The sequence below is a fragment of the Emiliania huxleyi genome, assembly GCF_000372725.1.
Source record: "Emiliania huxleyi CCMP1516 unplaced genomic scaffold EMIHUscaffold_4, whole genome shotgun sequence".
In the NCBI taxonomy this organism is placed as follows: domain Eukaryota; phylum Haptophyta; order Isochrysidales; family Noelaerhabdaceae; genus Emiliania; species Emiliania huxleyi.
In genome coordinates, this window is record NW_005198966.1 from 2,177,102 (window position 1) to 2,199,938 (window position 22,837).

The window sequence follows — 22,837 nt, forward strand, 5'->3', positions numbered from 1 at the left end:
CAACGTGGCAGCTAGTCGAGGGACTCGGTAGTTGTGACCCCCCTGAGTGAGTGAGGACAGGAGAGAGAGAGCTTTTGTGGTGTTGGTGTACGCAATAACGGGACAGGGTAGTCGTTCTCTCTAGCTCCCCTTCTAGCTCTTGGCATGAGCTGCGCCCTGTGTCCGACCCCTTTTGCGCAGCAACACCTTAAATCCTTAAACTTTTAGGCCCTCCAAATTCGGGTCGCAGCGTAGCGGAGTGGGCCCCGAGTTTGAAAAGGGCGACGGACGCTTGCGTCCTAGCCTCCAACAACGCCTCCCCGGCGCAGAGGGGCCCCCGGAGGGATGCTCAACCGCTCCACGCCACGCCGCTTGCGGCGGTCCTATTCCCAGCTCCGCTGAGGGCCGGTGCGTTATTTTTTCTGGCCGATGCGTTATTTTTTTCAAGGGCCGATGCTGTGAGCTGTGTGTTGACTGTTGTGCGCTTGTGCGTCCAGCAGTCCGGACCCGGTGCTACGGCCGGTGACCGCGTGCCTCTCGTGTCGGCTCCCGAGCCAATCGTGTGGAGCGTGTGTGTGCGTGTGGGCCCGTCCTCCATGCTAGGAGGTGTGTAAGACTGACTGACTGACTCTCACTGCAGACGGGAAAAGAATTCTTCGAGTGAAAAAGAAATGACTTGGCGTCTCGCCCGCCAGAGCGGATGCGCGAATCGCTCGTGCTGCTCATCGCCTCCGCCGCCGCGCTCCGTACGCCACTGCCGCCGCTGGGATATGTGCCGGCTGCGCTCTCTGCATCTGCGCCGCCTCGAACACAGAGCCTTCTGCTGAGGAGCGCGGCTCGCGCCACCGCGCTGACGGCGGCGGCGGCAGCCGAGATCAAGCCGCAGCTTCCGCCGCCCGAGGACGTGCCCTCCGCCCGAGTAACGGTGCTGCTGCTCTGCTGCGCCATCGGCGCGGTGTGCGCTCTCGACCGCGTATTGATCTCGATCGCCATCCTCCCGATGGCGGAGCAGTTCGCCTACTCTGACTCGACCAAAGGTGCCATTGCAGCAGGCTTCTCGCTCGGGTACTGTCTCGGGCTTCTGCCCGCGGGCGTGCTGGCATCGAGCGGCTCGCCGAGGCAGGTCCTCCTCGGCGGGCTGGTCGTCTGGTCTGCGGCGACCTGCGCCACGCCGCTGGCCGCCGCCTCGAGCGTGCCTGCCCTGCTCGCCACCCGCGCCGTGATGGGCGTGGGCGAGGCGGCGGCTGTGCCGACGCTTCAGGCGGTGGCGGCGCGTTTCGTCCAGCCCGAGCGGCGCTCCCTCTTCTGGGGCTGCCTCACCGCCTCCCTCTCCTGCGGCACCATCGCCGCCTACGTCCTGGCTCCGCCGCTCATCGCAGAGCAGGGCTGGCCGTTCGTCTTTGAGGCCTTCGGTGCCGCCGGCCTCAGCATCGCGGTGCTGTGGGCAGTGCTCGGCGCCGACGCACCGCGAGAGCTCGAGTCCGCCGGAGCCAGCAGCAGCGGCGGCGGCAGCAGCAGCAGCAGGATTGGCGACGCCGGCGCCGGCGGCGGCGACTCGGCCGGCGGCGGCGACGGCGGGATGGGCGAGGTGCCGTGGCGGGCCCTCGCCTCCTCGCGGCCGGTCTGGGCGATGACGGCCGCGCACTGCAGCTCCAACTTCTTCATGTACTTTGGCTTATCGTGGCTCCCAACCTACTTTTCGTACCAGTTCGGCCTCTCGACAGCCGACGCGTCGACGGCGGCGCTCTACCCGTTTGCGGCGGGCGCGGTCGGCTCGCTCGCTGCGGGCGCCGCGTGCGACGCCCTCGTCTCGAGCCTCCACTTTCGGCGCACCGACGCGCGCAAGGTGATGCAGTCCGTCGCGCTGGGCGGGCCGGCGCTCGCGATGCTCGCGCTCTGCCTGCTCTCGGCCGGCGCCGGCGGGCTGCAGCTGGAGCGCGACGAGGCGGAGGCGCTCTTCGTCGTGGCGGTCGGCTGCCAGGCAGGCTCGGCGGCGGGGTACGGCTGCGGCGCGCAGGACATCTCGACCCGCCTCTCATCCCTCATCTACGGCGGCACCTCCGTCTTCGCCGTCATCGCGGGCGCCTCGGGCCAGTACTTCACCGGCTGGCTACTGGAGCAAAACGGCCGGGACTTCACGCCCATGTTTGCCCTCGTTGTCGCCGTGGAGCTAGCGGGCCTTGTGGCTTGGAACAGATGGTGGGACAGCGAGCGCGTGTTCGAATGACGATGAGCCGAGGCCGGGCCGCGCGCGCGTATGAGGGGCGGCGTGAGCCGGCACGTGTGCACTGCGCAGTCTCGTATTTACTCTATTTTGTGAACAAACGCGGAACCGGAAGGGCGACCGCCAGCGCCAGGACCGCCCCCGCGAGCCGCAACAGCCACGGCATCGACGATCGAGCAATATTATCGAGTGTGTGAGACGAGCCGAGGCGAGCGGTGAGAGCTGCACTGTGCCAGCGGCCCTCCCCCCTCCGGGCCCCACTTAAAGCACAATCGGCATTCTGCCCTGGGGTGACTAGCACTGGCGCGCGCCTTTACCGGTGCGATTTTCGTCGCCGCCACGACACTCTGGTGCTCAAAGTAGAGGTGATGCGAGCGCCACGTCAGCCCGGGGCGTCCGCCTCGAGCCAGAGAGGCAAGGTGGCGGGCGGCGGCGTGGCCACTGCGGCCGCCCGAGCCAAGCTGCGCCGCGGCGCCGGCCGGACCGTCATCGGCAGCACCTACAGCGGACCGTCCCGTCCTGCCTCCGTGGCGGGGATGGCGCGTCGCGAGCCGGCGGCGGCGCTCCCAGTCGAGGGTCTGCGCGGCCTCAGTCTCGGGGCGAGGCCTCAGCGTGAAGATGAAGCGCAGCTTCCAGCGCAGCGTCAGCGCGGGCGCCTCGCAGCTCGGCGGGAGGTGGCTCGGCAGCAGGAGCTCGAAGCTCGCCTGACAGGAGAGGGCGAGACTCGGCCCACGCCTCGTCCCCCCCGCACGGAGAGGCCGCTCGCAACGAGGCTCGCCTCGCGCACAGCTGCGGCCGCAACCTCGACAGACTCTACCTGCGGAGCGAAGGGCCCGGGGCGGGCGGGGCGGGGTGTGAAGCCGCTGCTGCGGCGGTGTGGGAGCGGTGAGTGGTGAGGGAGCGGTGCGAGGGCGGTGTGGTGTGGGAGCAGCGGGTGGAAGCAGGGCGGTTTGGGAAGCTGAGCGGTGTGGGGAGGAGGGGTGTGTGGGGGAGCAGTGTGTGTGCGCGCCGCCCACCGTGCGACTCGAGCGCGCGCCGGTGCCGCCCGCCTCTGTGCGTGTGAGGGCGAGGTCCCACCCCAGCTCGTCGCACAGCTGCTCGTCGCACTCCACCTCCTCCTCGAGGTCGAGCGAGATGGTCAGCAGAGAGCACTGCAGCGCCGCCGCCGCCCCCTCCTCCGCCGACCCTCCGGCCTCGAAGCGGACGCAGCCGCGCACCACCTCTCCGGGGGCGCGCGAGCAGGCGCGGCCGACAAACGCGACCGTCGCGAGAGGCGCCCTACTCCCGCACCGCCGCCCTCGAGGCCGAGGAGTGGGAGAACGCGGCTGTGCGGCGGGGGGGAGGGCGCAGCGCACCCCTCGAGCCGGACCTGGAAGAGGCCCTCGTTGGCCGCCTGCGTGGCCGCATGCCCGTCCGCCGCGCCGCTCCCCTCGCTCCCTCTCCAAGACCCCTCCTCGCCCTCCTCCTCGCCCTCCTCCTCGCCCTCCTCCTCGCCCTCCGCCTCGAACACGAGCGGCTCCTCCTCCCTCCCGACCTCCTCCCACTCCTCCTCCTCCTCCTCCTCCTCCTCGCCCGCCGCCGGCCAAGTGCACCCCTCCACACACGCCGCACCACCCCGGCTGGCCACCGGCGTCAGCGCGGCGTCCTCCGAGCTGACGCTGCAGCAAAACTGCGACTCTGGCACGCCGCCTCCGCCTCCGCCTCCGCCTCCGCCACCGCCGCCGCCACCGCCGCCGCCACCGCCGCCGCCGCCTCCGGCTGCTCCGCCCTCCCCGCCCTCCCAAGACGGCTCCTGCAGGCGCGGCTGCGCGCACAGCGGCGCGCCGGCGCGCGGCGCGCCGCACAGCAGCACTCGCAGCGGCACGCGCAGCCTGCAAATGCGTGGGGAGCGGGGTGAGGCGCTGCAAGTGCGCCGGTGTCGGCGCGGCGCGGACGGCGAGCCTGCAGATCGGGCCGCGCCGCCAGCCGGAGGACGGCTCCGACGGCGGGCGCATCATCCGCACGGTGAGCACGGCCACATACTCGATGCGGGCCAGGTCGCCGTGGTGGCTCGGCGGCAGGCCGTCGGGCAGCGTCCCGACCACGTCGAAGGCGAGCCGCGCGCCGGGCTCCACGGCGTGGCCGGCGAGCACGACGTGCGGCGGCGACGAGAAGAAGCACCGCCGCCCGGGCGCGTCCTGCTGCCGCTCGTCCGGCAAGGCGGTGGCCTCGGCCTGCGGCGGCGTGGAGGGCGGCGGCGGCGGCGACGCGAGCGAGAAGTGGCCGCAGAGCTGGGCGCTCATCCAGTCCACCCACCGCTCGGCGGAGGAGGCGCTGCAAATGAGGGTGAGGCGGCACCGGACCGTGCCGCCCGCGGCGTAGGCCCACGCGTCGGGCGCGGCGGCGAGCACGTCAAAGAGGGCCATCGGCCGACGCCGCGGAGCCCGAGTGCGAGTGCCTCGGCTGGCAGCGGAGCGGCGGCAGGCGCAGCGCGCGGGGAAGAGCGAACTTTCTCTTAGGCTCGGAGTGTGCGGGGAGCGCGGCGGAGTAAACCATACGTCGTCGGCCCCCGGACGCAAAAAGGAAAAAAATAATTAAAGTCATAAGAAGTAGGGTGGTGTTTAGAAACACCGGGAGTGAGTGGGGGGTGCCGATTTAGGCGTTGGACGTGTACTTGGTGACGGCCTTGGTGCCCTCCGAGACGGCGTGCTTGGCGAGCTCGCCGGGGAGGATGAGGCGGACGGCGGTCTGGATCTCGCGCGACGAGAGGGTGCCCTTCTTGTTGTAGCGCACGAGCTTGCCCGCCTCGACGGCGATGCGCTCGAACGCGTCGTTGATGAACGAGTTCATGATGGACATGGCCTTGGAGGAGATGCCGGTGTCCGGGTGCACCTGCTTGAGCACCTTGTAGATGTAGGACGAGTACGACTCGACGCGCTTCTTCTTGCGCTTCTTCTCGCCGCCGCCGGACGGCTTCTTGGCGGACTTCTTGGCGGGCGTCTTCTTGGCGGGCGGCATGGCTGAGCTGGGTCGAGGGATGATGTTGGAATGATTTTGGGAGGGCTCCTTGCCTCGAAGGGTGGCTCACCCGCAACGGCCCGCGCGCCGCTGCAGCCGGGCTCACTTTTCGGCTCCCGGCGCCCACCTCGCGCCGGAGCGGGCGGGAGGCGGGCGAGAGGCGGCCCTCGTCCTCCTCGCCCGCCGCGCGGCCCCTCTCCGCCGCGGGCCGACGCGGAGAGAGCCGGCAGGGCCCGGCAGCGCAGAGACGGCTTTTCGAGAGACCTTCGCGGCGCTCGATCCGGGAGCGAGGCCCGACAGGGCGACGCAAATCTAGTCGCGCGCGTGTGCTGCCTGTGTCTGCGCTGCAGTCGCAGCGATATCACAGGCCCATTGAACAGGAGAGGATCGCGCGAAGGAGAGCGCTAACTGCCCTCTCTCTCCGCATTTTTGAAGCAAGTCTTGTCTTGTGAGTTTTGCACAACGCCAGCCTCAAAAACGTGAGACGACACACGCACACGGCACTGCGCATAGCCGCACACGCTCTCTCACCCACCAAACTGCCTCCGCCGCCGAGAGCGGCCGCGACTGCTGCGCTCCTGCTCCGAGAGGCGCGACTTGCGGCGCGCCCAAGCGTCGGCCGCCGCCACGCGCTGACTCAGCCGAGCCACCGCCGCGACCTTGGCTCGTTGCCGCCGCGCCGTCCGACCGAGCGGCTCCGCCCCCGCCTCCGCCTCCTCCTCCTCTGCCGCATCTCCCGCCTTCGCCTCTGCCCCCCCCACCTCCGCCGCCTCGGTGCCGCCGCGCGGGAAACGTAGCCATCCTTTTGGCATCTCGCGCGCGATCGCCCTGCGCAGCTCTGGCACCCCCGCGGTCGTGCGGCTCGACACCTGTCCAGGGCCAAAGCGAGGAGAGGGAGCGACCGTCTCGGCACAGGAGAAGAAGCGTGGGCAGAGGTGTGGGCAGAGCGCGAGACGGTGAGGGTGAGGGCGAGGTCGGGATTGGCGCCATGTGCACGCCCGCGCGCAAGCCGCGCAGGCCGAGCTCCGCCAAGTCCGCCTGCGGCGAAGGGGGCACCCGCTGGTGAGGGGCTGGCGAGGCGGCGGAGAAGGCGAGAGGCTGGCTGCAGCGGCCTCGAGGACCGCGAAGCGGCGCGCGAGCTCGCTGGTGGGCACGAGGTCGCACTTGGTCATCACCACGAGGCAGGGCACGCCCGCCTGCGCGCACGCAGGGGTCGGCGTCGGCGTGGCCGCCGCCCGCCACACGCTTCCCTCGGCCACGCCACCGCCTCCGCGCCAAGGGCTACAGGTCCGCGGCACCTCGCGGTCGAGCATCAGCAGAAACTCGCGGTCGAGCGCCCGCAGGCTCTGCCGCGCGTCTACACAGAGCAGCACGCGCAGCAGGCCGCCCCGCGAGACGACAAACTCGCGCATCGCAGCCTGCCACTGCGCAGTCGCGCCGTCCGAGGCGAATGCAAACCCGTAGCCAGGCATGTCGACAATCCGCGCGCCGCGCCGCTCCGAGCCATAAAAGTTGAGCGACCGCGTCACGCCCGGCCTGTTCTGCACCGGCGCGAGCCCACGCGTCGTCGTCCCGCCCGAGCGCTTCCCGACCAGCGCGTTGAGCAGTGAGCTCTTGCCGACATTCGAGCGACCGGCGAGGGCGAGCTCAGCCTCTGCGGCGCGCGGGAGCTCGTCGAGGTTGGCCGCCGCCCGGATCAGGCCCATCCGCCCGAGCTCGCGCCGCCGGCCCTCGCGCAGCTGCTCGTCGGAGAGGCGCACGGCGCCGCCCCGCTCCCGGCCGAGGCCGAGCGCGCGGATGCGGCGCACAACGGCGTCCGACAGCGGCGTGCGGCGAAGCCGCTCTCGGACACTGCAGAGCGACATCTTTGTGGGTCCCACAAGACTACTCTAGTAGGGGCCGGGCGCTTGAGCGTCGGCGGTACACCTGTGCAGATGTTGCACGGGTGAAATGGCTCCTCGTACTGTCCACTATGAAAGTGTGAACAGGTGGGAGCAGCAGCTTCTGACCACGGCGCCGCAGGCGCCTGTTGATAGGTCGCAATGCATACGCCTCACTGGGCCTTAGATCGCCCGACCGCGTCCCGGTGCTCTGCCGTCGGATTTGTGACTCCGCCGCACCGCGCCGCGGCCGGGGGCTCTCCGGAGGCCGAGGATGGCCGTGACGGACCGGGACGAGCTCTGGGAGGTTCAGTGTCAGTGTATTGTCCACAATATCTCTCAGTCTAGCTAAGCCAGGGGAGGCGATGCCGGGGCCGTACAGCAGCTTGGTGGTGCTTCGCCGGCGTGCGTCCCGGAGCGGTCCCGGACGGGCGGTCCGTGGGAGGAAAACGAGGGACAGCGCCGACGGCGCTCTGATTCGACTTTTGACTTCAAACAAAGCCTACCGCACGCGCCGCGACGCGCGCGGCGCGTGCGGTAGGCACTCGGGATTTTGTCAGATCGGCGTGTTCACGCCGGCATCGTGTCCCTCACAACCTGGGCAGACTTTAGGCTTGGACAGTACAGGGTAGAGGAGGCAGGTGGTGGGTTTGAGTGTCGTGCTTGCAGCCGCGAGTGCAGCACCATTTGTGACTCCCATGGATGCAGTGGGGTGGGGTACGGTGCTGGGGGGTGGTCCGGTGCGCCACAACAGCCTCCCTGGCTGACCCCCATCCAGTTCGGCACCTCCATCCTGACCGTGGAACCCCAACTTCAACCGGTCATATCTCGGGCGGACTGGCACCTCAGGAGCTCATCCTGGGCGGTTTGGGGGAGTCTTGGGGGTGTACTTGAAGGTGGTAAAAAGAGTTTTGCACCGCAGCTTAACCGGGGGGCGTGCTGAGTAGCGTGAAAGGAATAGCGGCACCACCTTGTCTTTATCTCGCTCCGTCTCCGGTCGCGCTTGCTCATGCAGCTTCTCTCCCTCTCGCACGACGAGGTCTTGGAGATCGTCCCCGCGAGGTCATCGCGCCGGATCTCGCAACGCGCAGCCTGCCGTCTGCCCTCTCTTCTCGCCTTATTTCACTGCAAAAAAAGAAATCTTCGGCGAATATCACGACGTCAACCCTCCCCAAGTGGGTGATCTGGTGCTTGTAGGGCTTGATAGTGGCCTGCCATGTCACAGGAAGGACTGTGGTCTGAGGGAGGGTGCAGAGGATGTAGAATGTAGAGCGCTGTAGAGCTGTAGAGCTGTAGAGCTGTAGAGCGCTGTAGAGCTCTACAGCGCTCCAGAGCGCTCTGCGCAGCCGCATCGACCCATGACCCTTGTAGATCCGCTCCTGCAACCATTCTCTAGGGTGGCACACTCACACTCGGGTCCGAGCGGCGGCGGCGGCGGCGGTGCCGGAGACGGTGGCAGGGTAGGCGGCGGTGGGGGATGCGGTGGGAGCGGTGGTGGACGCGGAGGGTGCGGTGGCGGCGGCGGGCGGGTCACGCATCGTCGCCAATATGCGCCATGGGCCCACTCTGACGGGTCTGCAATACTACATTCGCTGCCTCCCAGCACATAGCAGAATGGATTTGGGTACTGGTCGACGTGTTCCGCGCATGAGCATCGCGGGCTGACGTCGGTGCCGCCGCTGGTGCAGCCGTTCTCCTCAACTGAACATGCGCACTCGGGACCCAGCGGCGGAAAATTCGGCGGCGGCGGCGGCGGCGGGCTGGGCGGGTCGGGCGGTGGGCGAGGAGGTCGTGGGGGGGGTGGAGCCTTCGGTGGCGGCTTTGGTGGCTCCGGTGGTGGTGCTGGAGGCTGTGGCGGCTGTGGCGGCTGCGGTGGCACGGCCCCGTATGCAGTTTCGATGCCAGTCACCTGTTTAATCCACTCCTTGTGTCCTGCGACGCGAGCGTAGAGGGCCGGCGCAGTTTTGTCGCCGCAGAAGGTGAGAATCGAGGACACTACACCCACCTGAATGCGCTGCCCCGCCTTGTCGATAACAAAGAGCGGCGAGCCAGAGTCGCCGGAGCAGATTCCGTCCAGGTCGGTGTAGCGCTCCCATCCACGGAGGTCTGGGTCGTACACGCCAGCGCAAAGCTCGCCGTGGTCAACATGCAGGCCGTCGTGTCCGTCGAAGCCCATGTTTAGAAAGCGCGAACACTCGAGCTCGTTAAACAGCGTCGTCTCCAGCTGCTTGAGATACCGCGCCTGCCCTGCATCCTGGCCTGTGGCGCCCCACCCTATTACAGTAGCAGTGCGGATCGGGGGTATCGCATCTGGCGGCCAAAAAGTCCCGTCGTCGAGTCCAAGATGATCAAAGGAGCAAGTGGTCGCACGCTCGAGCCGGATCAAAGCAATGTCAGCAGACACAGAGGTATGAACCTCGTACTCAGGGCGCACGACAATCTCCACCGCCCTGATGTTCTCGGCGCAGTCATCCTCAAAGGTATGCAAGGCGACCACATCGTGTCGGTGAATGCCGACATGCAGGGCCGCCGGCTGCATGTTGAGGACGCAGTGCGCAGCCGTCAGCACCCATAGGCGAGAAATCGTCGATGCACCACAGAAGCCGACGTTGCCATTCAGATTGTTGCGGTACAGCCTCGCCATGTAAGGGTGAGTGAAGCGCTGCGCTTCATAGCCCCCGACAATGTACTCAGGTCGCACAGCGCCGGGTCCAAGGTGACCCGTCGGGGGCGTTGACGCCATAGCGGAGGTGTTGGCCATGGTGCGTCGCGCCCATGAGTCTGCACCGACCGTCCGCGTCCCCGCCGAATCGCTTCCAAAAGGAAGTGACCGTCGCTGCATTTTGGCCGCGATCATTTGGTGGAATCTAATTCCACGTAACTAACTGCAGGATAACTCGAGCGAGGGCGGCAATGAGTGCAAACCGCTCGTTTAAGAACATGGTTCATAGCGTGCAGTTCTGCATGTGTCTGTGAGTGAGACTTGGTCGGCAGATGATTGATGGCACTTGCGCGACTTGGGGCGCATGTGGGCCACACAGAGACAGCGATCGACGAGACCGACAGACGAGAGTTTCCGGCAACCCAGAGGGAAACCAGAGGGTCCCCAGCACTTTGAGTTTCCGGAAGTTTCCAGGGAAACCAGAGGGTGTTTGGTTGGTGCTCCCTCCATTCCTGCTCCATTCTGGCAACTCTCGAGTTTCCCTGAGTCTGGGAGCTGGTTTGGGGCAAAATCTGTGAGGCGAAACCGAGGAAAACTACGCGGATATTTTCCAGGTATACCCCCGGGAACTTTTCCAGGTATACCCGCAAAATACCCCGGTATTTTGCCGATTTGGCTGATTTGGGGCCCAAACCAGCCTCAGACACAGACTCGGCTCAGAGCCCGGGAAATTGATGATTTCTCGGGTCCGTTGGCCTTTTTTTGTAGGGAAGAATTTTGATACCCGTCAAGACGCCTGCTGGGGCCTGGGGGCAGCTTTCGAATTGGGCCAGGTACCAATTTTGTCGAATTTATTTCAAAATCTGCAGGCGCGGAACGCCTGCGAAAATTTTGAAGAAATTTGCGGTCGGGCCTGATTTTCATCAAGATCTTTCAAATTTGCGGTGTGGAGTTGGGCTGGAGTTGGGGGGTGGGGTTATAGGTTAGGGTTATTAGGGTTAGAGGGTTAGGGTTAGGGTTAGGGTTAGGGTTAGGGTTAGGGTTAGGGTTAGGGTCAGGGTTAGTCTTGTTGTGTCTGTATATGCCAGCGTTGCAGGGTTCTGCGCTGGGATCTGGCCCCACAGCGCCGACGACTAACTAAGACTCAGCCCCGCACGCTGAGACCTAGGGTTAGGGTTAGGGTTAGGGTAAGGGTTAGGGTTAGGGTTAGGGTTAGGGTTAGGGTTAGTCTTCTTGTGTTTTATGCCAGCGTTTTACACGCGGCCGGCGCCCTCTCGCGGCAAAAGGGTCGAGCGAGCGGGCAGAGTCGCGATGTCTGCGCACCCGCGTGCCGATGGGCGGCACACGCAGCGGAGAGAGGCCCTGTCGCGCCGCCAGTAGCGTTCCCCGCACTCCCCACGCCACCAAATGCCGCCTCAGGGCGCCAGCCACCTCTCTTACACGCGGCCGGCGCCCTCACTCTCGCGGCAAAAGGGTCGAGCGAGCGGGCAGAGTCGCGATGTCTGCGCACCAGCGTGCCGATGGGCGGCACACGCAGCGGAGAGAGGCCCTGTCGCGCCGCCAGTAGCGTTCCGCACTCCCCACGCCACCAAATGCCGCCTCAGGGCGCCAGCCACCTCTTACACGCGTCCGGCGCCCTCTCGCGGCAAAAGAGTCGAGCGAGCGGGCAGAGTCGCGAGATGTCTGCGCACCCGCGTGCCGATGGGCGGCGCACGCAATCGAGAGAGGCCCTGTCGCGCCGCCAGTAGCGTTCCGCACTCCCCACGCCACCAAATGCCGCCTCAGGGCGCCAGCCACCTCTTACACGCGGCCGGCGCCCTCTCGCGGCAAAAGGGTCGAGCGAGCGGCAGAGTCGCGATGTCTGCGCACCCGCGTGCCGATGGGCGGCACACGCAATCGAGAGAGGCCCTGTCACGCCGCCAGTAGCGTTCCGCACTCCCCAGCCACGCCACCAATTGCCGCCTCAGGGCGCCAGCCACCTCTTACACGCGGCCGGCGCCCTCTCGCGGCAAAAGGGTCGAGCGAGCGGGCAGAGTCGCGATGTCCCTGCGCACCTGGGTGTTCGCCGCCTATATGCTCTATCCTGTGCCAAGACGGACACGTTTTGACAATCAAAATCTACCTCAAAATTTGCGGCCGCTCCTCGAAATTTGCTGATCAAAATTTGCGGTGGCCCGGATCGAAACCTGTACTTTGGCCAACTGGCAACGCGTGGATCCGGCCCGCCTCGGCGGGTTACGGTTTAGCGCGACGACCGGGGGAGCTCTGATCGCCGTACTCACCGGGACGCTGGTGAGGTGACGGCTGACGGTGGGAGGGCACCCCCCCAGACAGCCCCTCCCGACGGGGACGCCATCACCCTCGCCCAGGGATCTACAACGCTGTCTCACAAGGTCCGACAGGTTCGGCACCGGGCACCGCCTCGGTATACAAAATGCGCCTGCGGGCGGACCCTCACAGATCACAGATCACAGAAGAGATCTTTCTCTCTACTCTCCGCCCTCAGACTCGAGATAGGAATTCCTGTATATGTTTCACGCGGCCACAATGTCAAAGCCTCTGCGGCCTGAGAGCCGGAGCACATGGTCGTGCGACGCGAACGATCGGCTTGTGAGCTGTGATCGAGTCCAGTTCCAAGGTGGGGTCGGGCTCTTGTACGCGACACGCACGGTGAGTCGTGCGGCTAGCGCACCAGCGGCCGAGGCCGGCAAGCATAGTGCTAGTTGAGCCATGGAGTCTTGCTGCTCTGCACATGCGGACAGAAGCTCGGCCACTGGCTTCTCGCACCATCCGAGCGGTTCGACTCCATGAGGACTACTTCCCAGCAGCTGAACCCGCAATATGTCTCTCTGATCAAAAAGCTTGATGGCAAGGCTCTCGTGCAGGACGAGCGGCGCCGAGTGTATGTTCCGTGGGGCAGCAAAGCATCTGCTCACAGGCCCTGGGACTCCAACGAATTGCCGCGAAAGAGCGCTGATGGCAACCTGTAAGCGCTGGGGGCGAGCCAGTGGCAGAAGCAACTTGCAGGTCTCGAGCCAGACCTCCACGTTCGGAAAGGATGGCGATAGTGACCGGGGCGGTTGTGTAAGCGCTACCATTGCTGCTGCTGCTGCCTCCTCTTTTGCCGCAGCTTCTGTCGCGGATACTGGTTTGGCGAGCACCGTCTCCTTGGAGGCTGTCGCTGTCGCCACCACAGCCTCCTCATCTTTTGCCGCTGGTGCGGCTGCATCTTCTGCTCCTGCTGCCGCTGCCTCATTGATCGCTCTCGCCGTTGCTTCCTCTCTCTGTCTTGTACCGTCGCTAGCGTTCACTACTGCTTCCGCCGCCCGTGCCTCAGTTGCGGTCACCGCATCCGCCGAAGATCCCCCCCCTGCTATCCTCTGAGCCCTCGCCTCCTCCGCCGCCTCCTCCGCCCCGGTCTTCTCCACCGCCGCCCTCGCCGCCGCCCGTGCCGCCTCCGCCGCCCTCGCCGCCGCCCTCGCCGCCCCCGCTGCCTCCGCCTCCGCCGCTGCCTCCGCCTCCGCCGCTGCCTCCGCCTCCGCCGCTGCCGTCCCCCTCGCTGCCTCCGCCGCCTTCGCCTCCGCCGCCTTCGCCTCCGCCGCTGCCTCCGCCTCCGCCGCTGCCTCCGCCTCCGCCGCTGCCTCCGCCTCCGCCGCTGCCGTCGCCCTCGCTGCCTCCGCCGCCTTCGCCTCCGCCGCCTTCGCCTCCGCCGCTGCCTCCGCCTCCGCCGCTGCCGTCGCCCTCGCTGCCTCCGCCGCCTTCGCCTCCGCCGCCTTCGCCTCCGCCGCTGCCTCCGCCTCCGCCGCTGCCGTCGCCCTCGCTGCCTCCGCCGCCTTCGCCTCCGCCGCCTTCGCCTCCGCCGCTGCCTCCGCCTCCGCCGCTGCCGCCGCCCTCGCCGCCTCCGCCCCCGCCTCCGCCGCCTCCTCCTCCTCTGCTGCCGCTTTCGCCGCTTCCGCCGCCGCAGCTTCATCCGCTGCCAGCCTCGCTGCCTCTGACGCTTCATCCACTGCCAGCCTCGACGCCGCCCTCGCCGCCTCCACGTCAAGGCGCTCGATTTCTGTCTTGGCAGCAACCGCCACCTTGGCTCGCCCCTGCCGGCCTCGCACGACTGCCTGCAGCTGGCTCGCCGACCGCTCCTCTGAAGCGACGCGCGCTGCCTCCGCCTCCGCTGCTGCCGCTTCCTCCACCGCCGCCACCGCAACCTCCGCCGCAGCCACCGCCGAAGCTGCTGCCTCCTCCTCATCATCCGCCCTCAGCGACTCTGCGCGAGCGCGTCGGCCCCGCACCTCAGCCTGAACCCCCACGGCAGACGCTTCTGCTGCTACCCGCTGAGCCCTCGCCTCCACAGACGCCGTCTCCTCCACCGTCTTCTCCACCGTCTCAGTACCCATTGTCTTCTCCTCTGCTCTTGCCTCATCGTATTTGCTTCCTCCCCCGTCGTCCACTCTCCATGGCTCTGCACTGTCGTTGGCAGTGTTGGACAACGCAGCCTCCCCGGGCTCCGCTTTGAGTGGATGAAGCGGAGCAAGGCCGGCCCCAGCTGGAAGTAACCAGGAGACTGCTCCGGTCGCAGGCTGCCAATAGTAGATGCGACCATCCTCAGCGGTCACAGCCTCCCATTCGGAATCGGGCAGCGGCAGCTCGTTGATCGCCTCAGGCTCAGCGTCTGGAGGGGCTGGCTCGGCCTCGGGTACCAACGCGTCGATGGTGGATGGCCTCGCAAAGATGGCCGCTGCGCTGCTCTTCCTGCTACGCATCTCTGCCAGCTCCGCATCGCGGGCTGCTCGGGCCTTCGCGGCCCAGTCCGCGTCCTGCTGCTGCCGATCTCTATCCTGACCTGCCTTGTCGCTGCACGCTTCGCACAGGCAGACGGCCTTGCGTTTTCCTGTCCAGCGGCATCGAGTCGCATCGTACCAGCCCCCGATGGGCAGGCTCGCAGACAGACGGGAGACCTCGGCCGTTGATGATCTCTGGACGGGCGGCGAGAGAGGCTGCCGCGGAAATGTGTCGCCTACGACTGCCGTCATCATCCTTGAACCCCACGCTCGGGCAGTGCCTGCGGGCGTGTCGCCGCCTGTCCCAGCGCTGCTGACGGATGCCATACGAGCAGAGTCCCGAGGACCTGCACGCAACACGTTGCGCGTTCGTCCAGCGCGAAACCGTAAAAAAAATTTAATTTTTTCTCTCTCTTTCTAGGTTTGTTGTTGGCAAAGCAAGACACAGCGCTCACACAAAATAAAATTACAGATTCACAGTGGGCGGAAACTTTTCATGCTCCTTCTCTCTCTCTCGAGGTTTATACCAGATTGCGCTGGGGATTTTTTTCGCTATTGTGTCATTACCAATCCCTCGTGCCACTCTCTCGAGGTCTCTGAAAACGAGCGCTCGGCCCCCCCCCCCCCCCCTGGGGGCGACGGTTACTGGGCGCCTGGCGACAGCCCGCGCCTGGGGCTCCGCGATCCGTGGTTGGGTTCGGCCGCTCTAAGATGCGGCCGTCTCGTGGGGCTAAGCCCAAGATCACACGCCCGCGCGTTTATGCGCGGCTGCGGCCGATGCATGGGCGCGATGCTGGCAAGCCGGAGCTGTTCCAGATCGATGAGACGTCGCTCTCGTATGTGAAGGAAGAGGGTGGTGATCCGTGCCGCTACGTTTTTGACCAGGTATTCGGAATGGACGCGCAGCAAGAGCAGGTGTACGAGGCCATTGGCGCCACTGCAATCGAGCAGATGCGGCAGGGCTTCAACTCGACACCGTCTCGGTTGCCATTAAGCCAAAGCCGAGGAAAATGCCGTACATCCTGGCTTCCTCCTTGGGGGGGGGGGGGGGATGGAGGTGGCAGGCATTATGGAATGACAGCAAGGCGAGTCATGTGGAAGCGAGGCAGCAGGGAGGACAGGAGGGGAGAGGCGGCAGGGAGAGCGTCAAGGGCGGCAGTGGGAGCCTTCTTCGGGTTGAGGTTCTCCTCGGGAATTTCGCTCTTGGAAACTCCTGCCATCCAGTCCTACGACATAGCAACGTGCAATGCGTGATACGACGTCGCGCGGAATTTCACTCCGAGCGGCGGCTCCAGCCTGCACGTGTCCCGACGTGTCGGCGAGGGTGTGGGTGTGGCCAAATCTGGGCGGCGGCGGAGGCGGCGGCGAAGGCGGCAAGCCCGGCGGGGGCGGCGGCGGTGGAGGTGGCGGAGGCAGCGGCGGATTGCTAGGCGGCGGCGAGGGCGAGGGTGGCGGAGGAGCTGGAGGCGGCGGACTAGGAGGTGGCGGCGGAGGAGGCGGCGACGGAGGTGGAACGGGCGGCGACGGCGGTCCCGCTGGTCCTCCTCCGCCCCACGGGTTGAAGTCCCAGATCCCTCGCTCTGTCCCAGCCGGCGCGTCTGTCACGGCTGGCGCCGCGATTGGCGCGACGAACGCGCTGAGCGCGAGCGGAAGAGACATTTGGACGTCGGCCGTCCCCGACGCGCAGCCGGAATTTTTTACGCCCAGCCGGAATTTTTTTCCGCGCCAGACATTCGGAAAAAGGCGCATTCATTCTCACACATCATAAAGTCCACACACTCATGGCCGACATGCGGAGGACCATCTGTTGGCTCTTGACCCCCCCCCCCCCCCCACACCCCCCTTTCGACCACGCGAACATCGACCGCGCCGACTTTCGCGGCGTCGTGGGCTTTGAGAAGGCGTCCTTCCTCATGGTGCAAGGCGTCCCCGTCACGGATGCCTTTGGGAACGCCGTCCTTGCCACGGGCGCGATTGCCGGTTAGACGTCCGGTTTTCCGGAGTCTCCCCACTCTCTGTCTCCCGCCCCCCCGGGAGAGAGAGAGAGATGTTTTGTTCCCCCCGGGTGGATGGGCTAATAACACACCACAGCAAGACATAGTGGTGTTTGAGAATTGGAGAATGGTCTTCTACACCGAGACCGTGCGTTCTGACTTCTGTCTCTCTGCTGTCTCTAGAGGGCAGACAGCGCCCCAAAATCCACCTGTGTGCACACCATGTCGCACTCTAGATGTCGCATGGGCTGTTCCCGGCTCGCGTTACACAATTTGTTTTCGGTCATTGCGCCATTCGGTACCTCTCGGTGCCTTCCAGAGGCAGCTGCGGCCCCCCGCCGTAGCGCCGAGTGAACGGTGGCACTCGGCAGGTGGCTGACTGGCTGTGGTGAGATTTGCCCGGATTTCGCGCGATCGCTTCTTGACTCTGAAAGCAGAAAGGCTTCTTAAGGGAACGGAGAGCCGGAGACCGTGCGACCGGCGGACCACACGACAACCCAACCAACTCTACAAACACAGCCACGTGTACGCACTAGACATATCAATCATCACCGTCGAGGACCTCGGTCCTCAGCCCCCGCCCACGGCGCTGAGAGGGTGAGGCGGTTCAAGCCGCCGGCGCCGTCGAGGGCAGGCGCACAGGGAACTTCTCGCCGTGGCGGAGGTACACGTCTGGGTCCTCAGTGCTCCGCTTCAGCCACGGCTGGTCGGGGACGGGCACAAAGGACGCGGCCGGCTTTGCGCGGAACGGGCACTCGCCAGCCTTCGCCTTCTGCTTGCGGTCCTGCACCGCCTTCGGGTACTCGGAATCGATCCACAGGGCGCGCCACTCCTTGACAGGCATCGTCCACGAGCGGGCCATCGCCTCGTGCTTGTTCTTTGGCGGCGCGGAGTGGATCGACTCACACTGGTCCGCCGGGTAGCCGAACTCCACGAAGAGCGCCTTGACGGCCGCCTCGAGGTTGCCGTCGTCCGTCGGCCGCTTCGCAAACTGCCCGGGCACGATGTAGTTGTCCTTCTCGCCGCCCTGGAGGTACTCGATCTGTTTCGGGCCCGGGAAGCGGTCGTTCGTGATCTCGGCGTAGAGAGACTGCAGCGTCTGCTGGTTGTCGATGTTGAACCAGTGCACGGCGTTATCGACCTCGGGCGTCTCCCGCTGCAGAAAGTTGGGGTTCCAGGTGTGGTGCAGGACGGCGTCATCAGGCGGCTTGCCGTTCAGGCAGTTTGCGCCGCAGCGGTTGAGGGGGAAGCCGAGGCAGACGTTCCGCGAGATGCAGGGCGCGTTGTAAGTGGGCGCCTTCTTCGCGTCCCCGTTCTCTCGACTCTGGAATGCGAAGTTGAGAAACTCGTTCATCTGCTGCTTGGACGGCGTGATGTCCCTCTTGACCTGGCAGGTGTTCTCGCCGCAGAACTGCTCCTTGAACGGGAAGGCGCTGAGCACGCAGTTCCAGAAGCCCGCGAAGCCGCCGGTCTTGAGGCGGAAGTCGCGGATGCCGGTCGACTTGGAGTGCTCCATGTTGTTGTACGGGTTCGGATTGACGATGCCTTGCGGCTCGAGCGTGCAACAGTTGAAGGGGCTGCTGGTGTACCACTGCTTGTTGGTCACATTCATGAAGTAGACGTTGATGTGGAGCTCGTCGAGGAAAGCGTCGACGTCACACTGGGAGTACTCCTTCCCGTCCTTGGTCCCGCAGACTGGCAGCCCGTTGGGCACCATGCCGCATTCTCTGTCCTCCTTAGCGCACTTGCGGGGCCCCGTCCACTTGTTGCCCTGCCACTCCTCGCCCCACGAGCCAGGGAACCCAGCGTGCTTCCAGTTGGCGGGCTCATTCCCACCCAGGTAGTTGAAGTTGGCGGCGGTCGCAGCAGCGCCGACATCCTTGACGCCAATCGTTGCGAAGGCATCTTTGCACTGCTTCTGCGTGATGTGACCGGTCTGCGGGTCGGGAACGAGGTCGCCATTCTTGACCAGCGCCGCGAGGGCCGGGCAGGTGATGCGCTGCCACAACGGCTCGCCGACCCACTTACCCAGCGAGTCGTCGTAGTGGCCGAGCGGCTTGCCGTCCTCGGTCGTGTAGGGAGCGTCGTACCTCGTGACGGGCTTCTTCGCCGTGGCGCCACGGGCCGCGGCGGCGCCGCGGGCCTGGACCTTGCGTTCGGTGATGTAGCCCCGCGAGGGCTTGGCGCACGTGGGTGGCGTGAGAGGAGCGGACATGGCGGAGTGATGGCGACACGCTATCTGCCCTAGGCCTAGCTCCTTCCTTTGGTTTTGCAGGACTAAGGCCCTGATCATCGTCATTGCAATTCGGGCGCGGCCTCTCAGCCCCCAGTTACATGTACATGTACCTCGCCAAAAAGAACCGATCGAAGCCAGCGTCGCTGCAAGAAGAAAAAATCCAAGAGAGGGGTCGGGGGGCGGGAGAAAGAATAAATCCTGCAGTCTTGGGGAACGGAACGGCACTGTCGCTGGTCTGGTGGGTGCCAGCTCGACTCTGGGGGGACAATAGTAACTTTTTGAAGACTGCTCGGCATTGCCACGGTTTTCTTTTCGGGGGTGCCCGCGCCGCCTAGCTCTGCGGACGCCCCCCCCGCACCCATCTGCCTGGTGGATGGGTGTGGCGGGGGACTCCTGGTGGCTTTTCGTTACAAATTTACGGAATTACGGAATTACGGATCGACCCCCCCCTCCCTCCCCGTCCCGCGGGGCCCGGCCGTGAGACGCCGATCTACGAATCAAGTTGGGGCGCGGGCGGGGCCGGCGCGCGGCGGCCGGCGCGCGGTTTGAACATGCTCTTGTTAAATTAAACCCCGCGGCAGCGCCTTCGCGGGACTGGGCCTCAAGAGATCGGCCGGAGACACACGTACACTTGTGACTGTGCGAAATGCGCGCGCGTGTGGGCGAGCCGAGCTCGCGCTACATGGGCCTTGAGGTCAATCTGTGCGGGCTGGGTGTCAGTGAGAGAGAAGGAACGGCTGCCGCGAGGCTCGGCGCCCGTCTTGCCTCACACGAAGCAGCTCCACACTCCGATGCCCGCGAGCGCGACGCCGAGCGCGGTGATGCCGCGCGCGGCGAGGAGCTCGAGCTTGTCACCGCGAGAGGCGCCGCCCGCGCGGACCCGCCGCGCGAGAGTCTGGCCGAGCATGAGGCTCGGCAGCACGTAGCCGATCGAGGTGGAGACGAGGGCGCCGGTGACGGCGGCGATGAGGCCGAGGTTGGTCAGCGAGATGGCGATGGCGGTGGTGAGGGCGAAGATGCCAAAGGTCGTCGGCACGCGCGCCGGCGCCTTCCCGAAGACCGACGCGAGCAGCGCCTGCGCCGAATCACGCAAACCGACGTGGATGAAGGGGTACGTGAAGACGATCTGCGAGCCGATGGCGACGCGCGCGAGCTGCGCGAGGCGGTCGGTCGGCGCGTAGTTGTTGAGGATGAAGCCGTCGCACGCGCCTCCAAAGGTGAGGAACCCGGCCGCCATGACGACGGCGGTCAGGGCGGCGGAGAGCGCGAAGCCTCCGGCCTAGGAGAGAGCGCCGTGCGTCGGGAAGGCAGGAGCTGTCAGCACGAGAGGGGCCAGAGGCATCCCGCCGTCAGCAGCGAGAAGCGGCGCATCTTGCGCTCCTACTCATTCGATGGTTAGATCATCGGCGGTGAGCGACTAGCGAGGAGGAGCGGCGCGTCGTTCGTTCCTTGGCGGGCGCTGCGCCGGCGCCGGGCGCGAGCTCCTTGTAGAAGTTGGGCGCGACAAAGTGGCAGAGGAAGGCGGAGGCGAGGATCGAGACGAGTACGAACACCTTCCCGCCGAGCACGAGTGACTCGGCTACTGGTGGCGGGGCTACTGGTGGCGGGGCTACTGGTGGCGGGGCTACTGGTGGCGTGGTGGCGGAGCGGGAGGGCGTTGATTGCACACGAGCGCGTCGGGCGGGCGGTTGGTCACCGAGCGGTTGAAAGGTCCATGACCGCCAAACACAGTGGAGGGCATGGCTACGTTGTGGCGGAGCAGGGCGGAGGGCTGGGGAGGACGGCCGCCTTGGGCGAGAAGGCGAGAGCGCCCTCGAAGCGCGGCCGCAGCGGCGGAGGCACCGCGGCGTGCAGCGCCGAGCCGGGCCCGTAGGAGGACATGCGGAGGACCATGAAGGCGGCGGTGTAGAGCAGTCCGGCGACGCCGAGCGCCGACGTGAAGGAGAGCGCCGAGAGCGAGGGCAGCAGCGAGAGCGGCAGCGTGCCAAAGGCCGTCAGGGCGGCGATGGCGCCCGTCCGACTCGCGAGCAGCGCAGGGAGGCCCCACGCCTGTTCACAGATGTGGGGGTGTGAAGAGGGGGGGGGGGGGGAACCAGCAGCGAGGAGGGGCGTCGCGCCGAGAAGATGGAGGAGAAGGAGTCGCCGATCACCATGGTGTACTGGATGCTGACCGAGAGCGTGAGCAGGCCGATGAGGGCCGGAGGCACCCACGACGACTTCTCGCCCACCTACGACGACGCTTCCGAGAGGGTGCCGAGGCGGCTCGGGCCACGGGCGCCCGCGACGACTGGCATCGGGCCGACTTGGACCAGGCCTCGCCCCAGGAGGAGGAGTCGGTGGCGGCGCAGACGCGGGCCACCATCGAGAAGCAGTAACCGGACACGGTGCCGGCGACGGAGAGGAGAGCGAGCGCCGGGACAAGGGCCGCGCGCGAGGAGCTGAAGGCGGCGAGGCCGACCGGTAGCGAGAGCACGCCCGAGCCGACGATGGACTTGACTAGGTTGGCAGTGGAGGAGGGAAGCGAAGCCTGGCCTTCGTCGGTCGCAGACGCGGCGAGGATGGCGGTGGAGCGGAGGCCGTCCGCACGCCGCGTCGATATTGCGGGCTTGGCGACTTGCAGGGCACTCGCGCCGTGCAGGGCAAGGAGGGCGAGGGAGCAACTGCGCAGCATGGCCTGCAGATCGGCCGCCACGTTGCTGGGAAAGAATTCAACCAGCACTCTCTGTCCCAGCACACAGGTTCGAGGGGGCAATCCGAAAGGCGGCAGCGGAAAAGGGGAGGGAGATTAATAAGAGGCGAGAGGTTGACATGAAGGCGGTAGAAAAGCTGCTAGAGCTGACCCAACCCGAGACGGGGGGACAACCCACACCGAGCGAGGGGACGGAACGACTGAAGGAGGAGGTACTCACGTGGGCAGCGTGCGAGAAGGCCATAAGACGATTCAAAAAGGGCAAGGCGGTCGGCTCGGACCTACTCGACGGATACCTACTGCGCATAGCAACGGAGGACATTCAAAGAGACTACTGGCGTCTGCTGGTAGAGATTGTCGAGAAGGAAGCGTATCCGAGGGAATGGAATGACTGGATTGCGATGCTAGCGATGAAGCCGGGGGAGGACCCGAAGGAGCTCGAACGAAGGCGCGACCTCTGGGTCCAGCCACAGTCGTTAAAAGGTCTCATGCGCATGCTCCTACCCGAATACGATAGAGCGTGCGCGAGAGTAGTCCCCGGATCGCAATGCGGCTTCACAGCCGGGAAGAACGCGCCAGCGCAGACACTCACCGCGCGCCTGCACGCAGAAGAGTGCATGATAGAGAGAAAGATGTGCGTGAGGGGATACATCGATCTCGGGACCTACTTTATGAGTGTAGTACACGAAGTGCAATGGAAGGTCCGAGGAGGACGAACCAGTGGAAATTCAGTTGTCAGATGTCACGATGCATCCGAAGGGGACCCCAGCGCCGGCATCATCCGTAGAGGCACGAGTCTTCGAAGAGAGAGTGGACCTGAGCAACAACATGACCTGTAGGCAAATGATCGGAGTGGGAGTCAGAAATGTGGTCCTTGCGCGAGGGGAGCTCGATAGACTCGAGGGGCCAGGATATGCAGCAAGGAGGGCGGAGCTGCGCCGAAAGGCGAAAGAAGCCGAGAGAACAAGGGAACGGCAGGCGGCGGCGGCGCAGGACGAGGCGGAAGAGAATGACGCGACGGAGGAAGTGACAAGGGAGAGAACGACGAGAATGGGACGGCCGCGAGGTGGCATGAAGGTTGCAGCGAGAATCGGCGAGAGACTGCGAAAAGAGATAGGAAGAGGCAGACTCCCTAGGGTGGGCGACGGCTAACGCATCACACTCCTCTCCTTAAAATCCCTGTGTGGTGGCGGCGCGCCGTTCTCCCATCCCTCCCTTGGGTTGTGTGTTTTCTTTCTTTCTTTTACACAGGTTCGACACAGGTACGCCACGGTACTGGGAAAGAAGAATTGCCGCGGCCCCAAGGGCTTTACGGCCCTTTCCCTGCGAACGCGCACCCCCGGGGCTAGGGCTTTCTTGCCCGCAACCCGATCCCGATCATCCGGCCCGCTGGGTGCGCTT

The 22,837-nt window shown here is 65.9% G+C and overlaps 8 protein-coding genes across 8 annotated transcripts; 2 read left to right on the forward strand and 6 right to left on the reverse strand.

Annotated features, from left to right (window-relative positions):
* Positions 1-679: 679 nt before the first annotated feature.
* EMIHUDRAFT_61619 (hypothetical protein) lies at positions 680-2,206 on the forward strand (the record flags this gene model as incomplete). The annotated part of the gene is made up of 2 exons (XM_005770854.1): positions 680-1,458; positions 1,498-2,206. The coding sequence occupies 2 exons, from the start codon at positions 680-682 to the stop codon at positions 2,204-2,206; spliced, it is 1,488 nt and encodes a 495-aa protein (XP_005770911.1).
* Positions 2,207-2,273: 67 nt separating this feature from the next.
* Positions 2,274-4,608, reverse strand: EMIHUDRAFT_448075 (hypothetical protein; the record flags this gene model as incomplete). The annotated part of the gene is made up of 7 exons (XM_005770855.1): positions 2,274-2,702; positions 2,770-2,907; positions 2,982-3,020; positions 3,220-3,481; positions 3,559-3,596; positions 4,138-4,380; positions 4,495-4,608. The coding sequence occupies 7 exons, from the start codon at positions 4,606-4,608 to the stop codon at positions 2,586-2,588; spliced, it is 951 nt and encodes a 316-aa protein (XP_005770912.1). The 3' UTR covers positions 2,274-2,585.
* A 229-nt stretch (positions 4,609-4,837) lies between these two features.
* EMIHUDRAFT_196782 (hypothetical protein) lies at positions 4,838-5,200 on the reverse strand (the record flags this gene model as incomplete). The annotated part of the gene is made up of 1 exon (XM_005770856.1): positions 4,838-5,200. The coding sequence occupies one exon, from the start codon at positions 5,198-5,200 to the stop codon at positions 4,838-4,840; it is 363 nt and encodes a 120-aa protein (XP_005770913.1).
* Positions 5,201-5,604: 404 nt separating this feature from the next.
* On the reverse strand, positions 5,605-7,065 carry EMIHUDRAFT_448076 (hypothetical protein; the record flags this gene model as incomplete). The annotated part of the gene is made up of 5 exons (XM_005770857.1): positions 5,605-5,670; positions 5,732-5,778; positions 5,994-6,069; positions 6,188-6,238; positions 6,322-7,065. 5 exons carry the CDS (start codon positions 7,063-7,065, stop codon positions 5,605-5,607), a joined length of 984 nt encoding a protein of 327 aa, XP_005770914.1.
* A 1,545-nt stretch (positions 7,066-8,610) lies between these two features.
* On the reverse strand, positions 8,611-9,841 carry EMIHUDRAFT_196784 (hypothetical protein; the record flags this gene model as incomplete). The annotated part of the gene is made up of 2 exons (XM_005770858.1): positions 8,611-8,676; positions 8,990-9,841. 2 exons carry the CDS (start codon positions 9,839-9,841, stop codon positions 8,611-8,613), a joined length of 918 nt encoding a protein of 305 aa, XP_005770915.1.
* A 5,387-nt stretch (positions 9,842-15,228) lies between these two features.
* EMIHUDRAFT_196787 (hypothetical protein) lies at positions 15,229-15,771 on the forward strand (the record flags this gene model as incomplete). Its single annotated transcript, XM_005770859.1, has 2 exons — positions 15,229-15,500; positions 15,582-15,771. 2 exons carry the CDS (start codon positions 15,229-15,231, stop codon positions 15,769-15,771), a joined length of 462 nt encoding a protein of 153 aa, XP_005770916.1.
* Positions 15,772-16,939: 1,168 nt separating this feature from the next.
* On the reverse strand, positions 16,940-18,746 carry EMIHUDRAFT_432445 (hypothetical protein). Its single transcript, XM_005770860.1, has one exon. The coding sequence runs from the start codon at positions 18,724-18,726 to the stop codon at positions 17,119-17,121; it is 1,608 nt and encodes a 535-aa protein (XP_005770917.1). The 5' UTR covers positions 18,727-18,746; the 3' UTR covers positions 16,940-17,118.
* A 767-nt stretch (positions 18,747-19,513) lies between these two features.
* EMIHUDRAFT_96194 (hypothetical protein) lies at positions 19,514-21,418 on the reverse strand (the record flags this gene model as incomplete). The annotated part of the gene is made up of 4 exons (XM_005770861.1): positions 19,514-20,026; positions 20,590-20,796; positions 20,841-20,975; positions 21,020-21,418. The coding sequence occupies 4 exons, from the start codon at positions 21,416-21,418 to the stop codon at positions 19,514-19,516; spliced, it is 1,254 nt and encodes a 417-aa protein (XP_005770918.1).
* Positions 21,419-22,837: the final 1,419 nt, after the last annotated feature.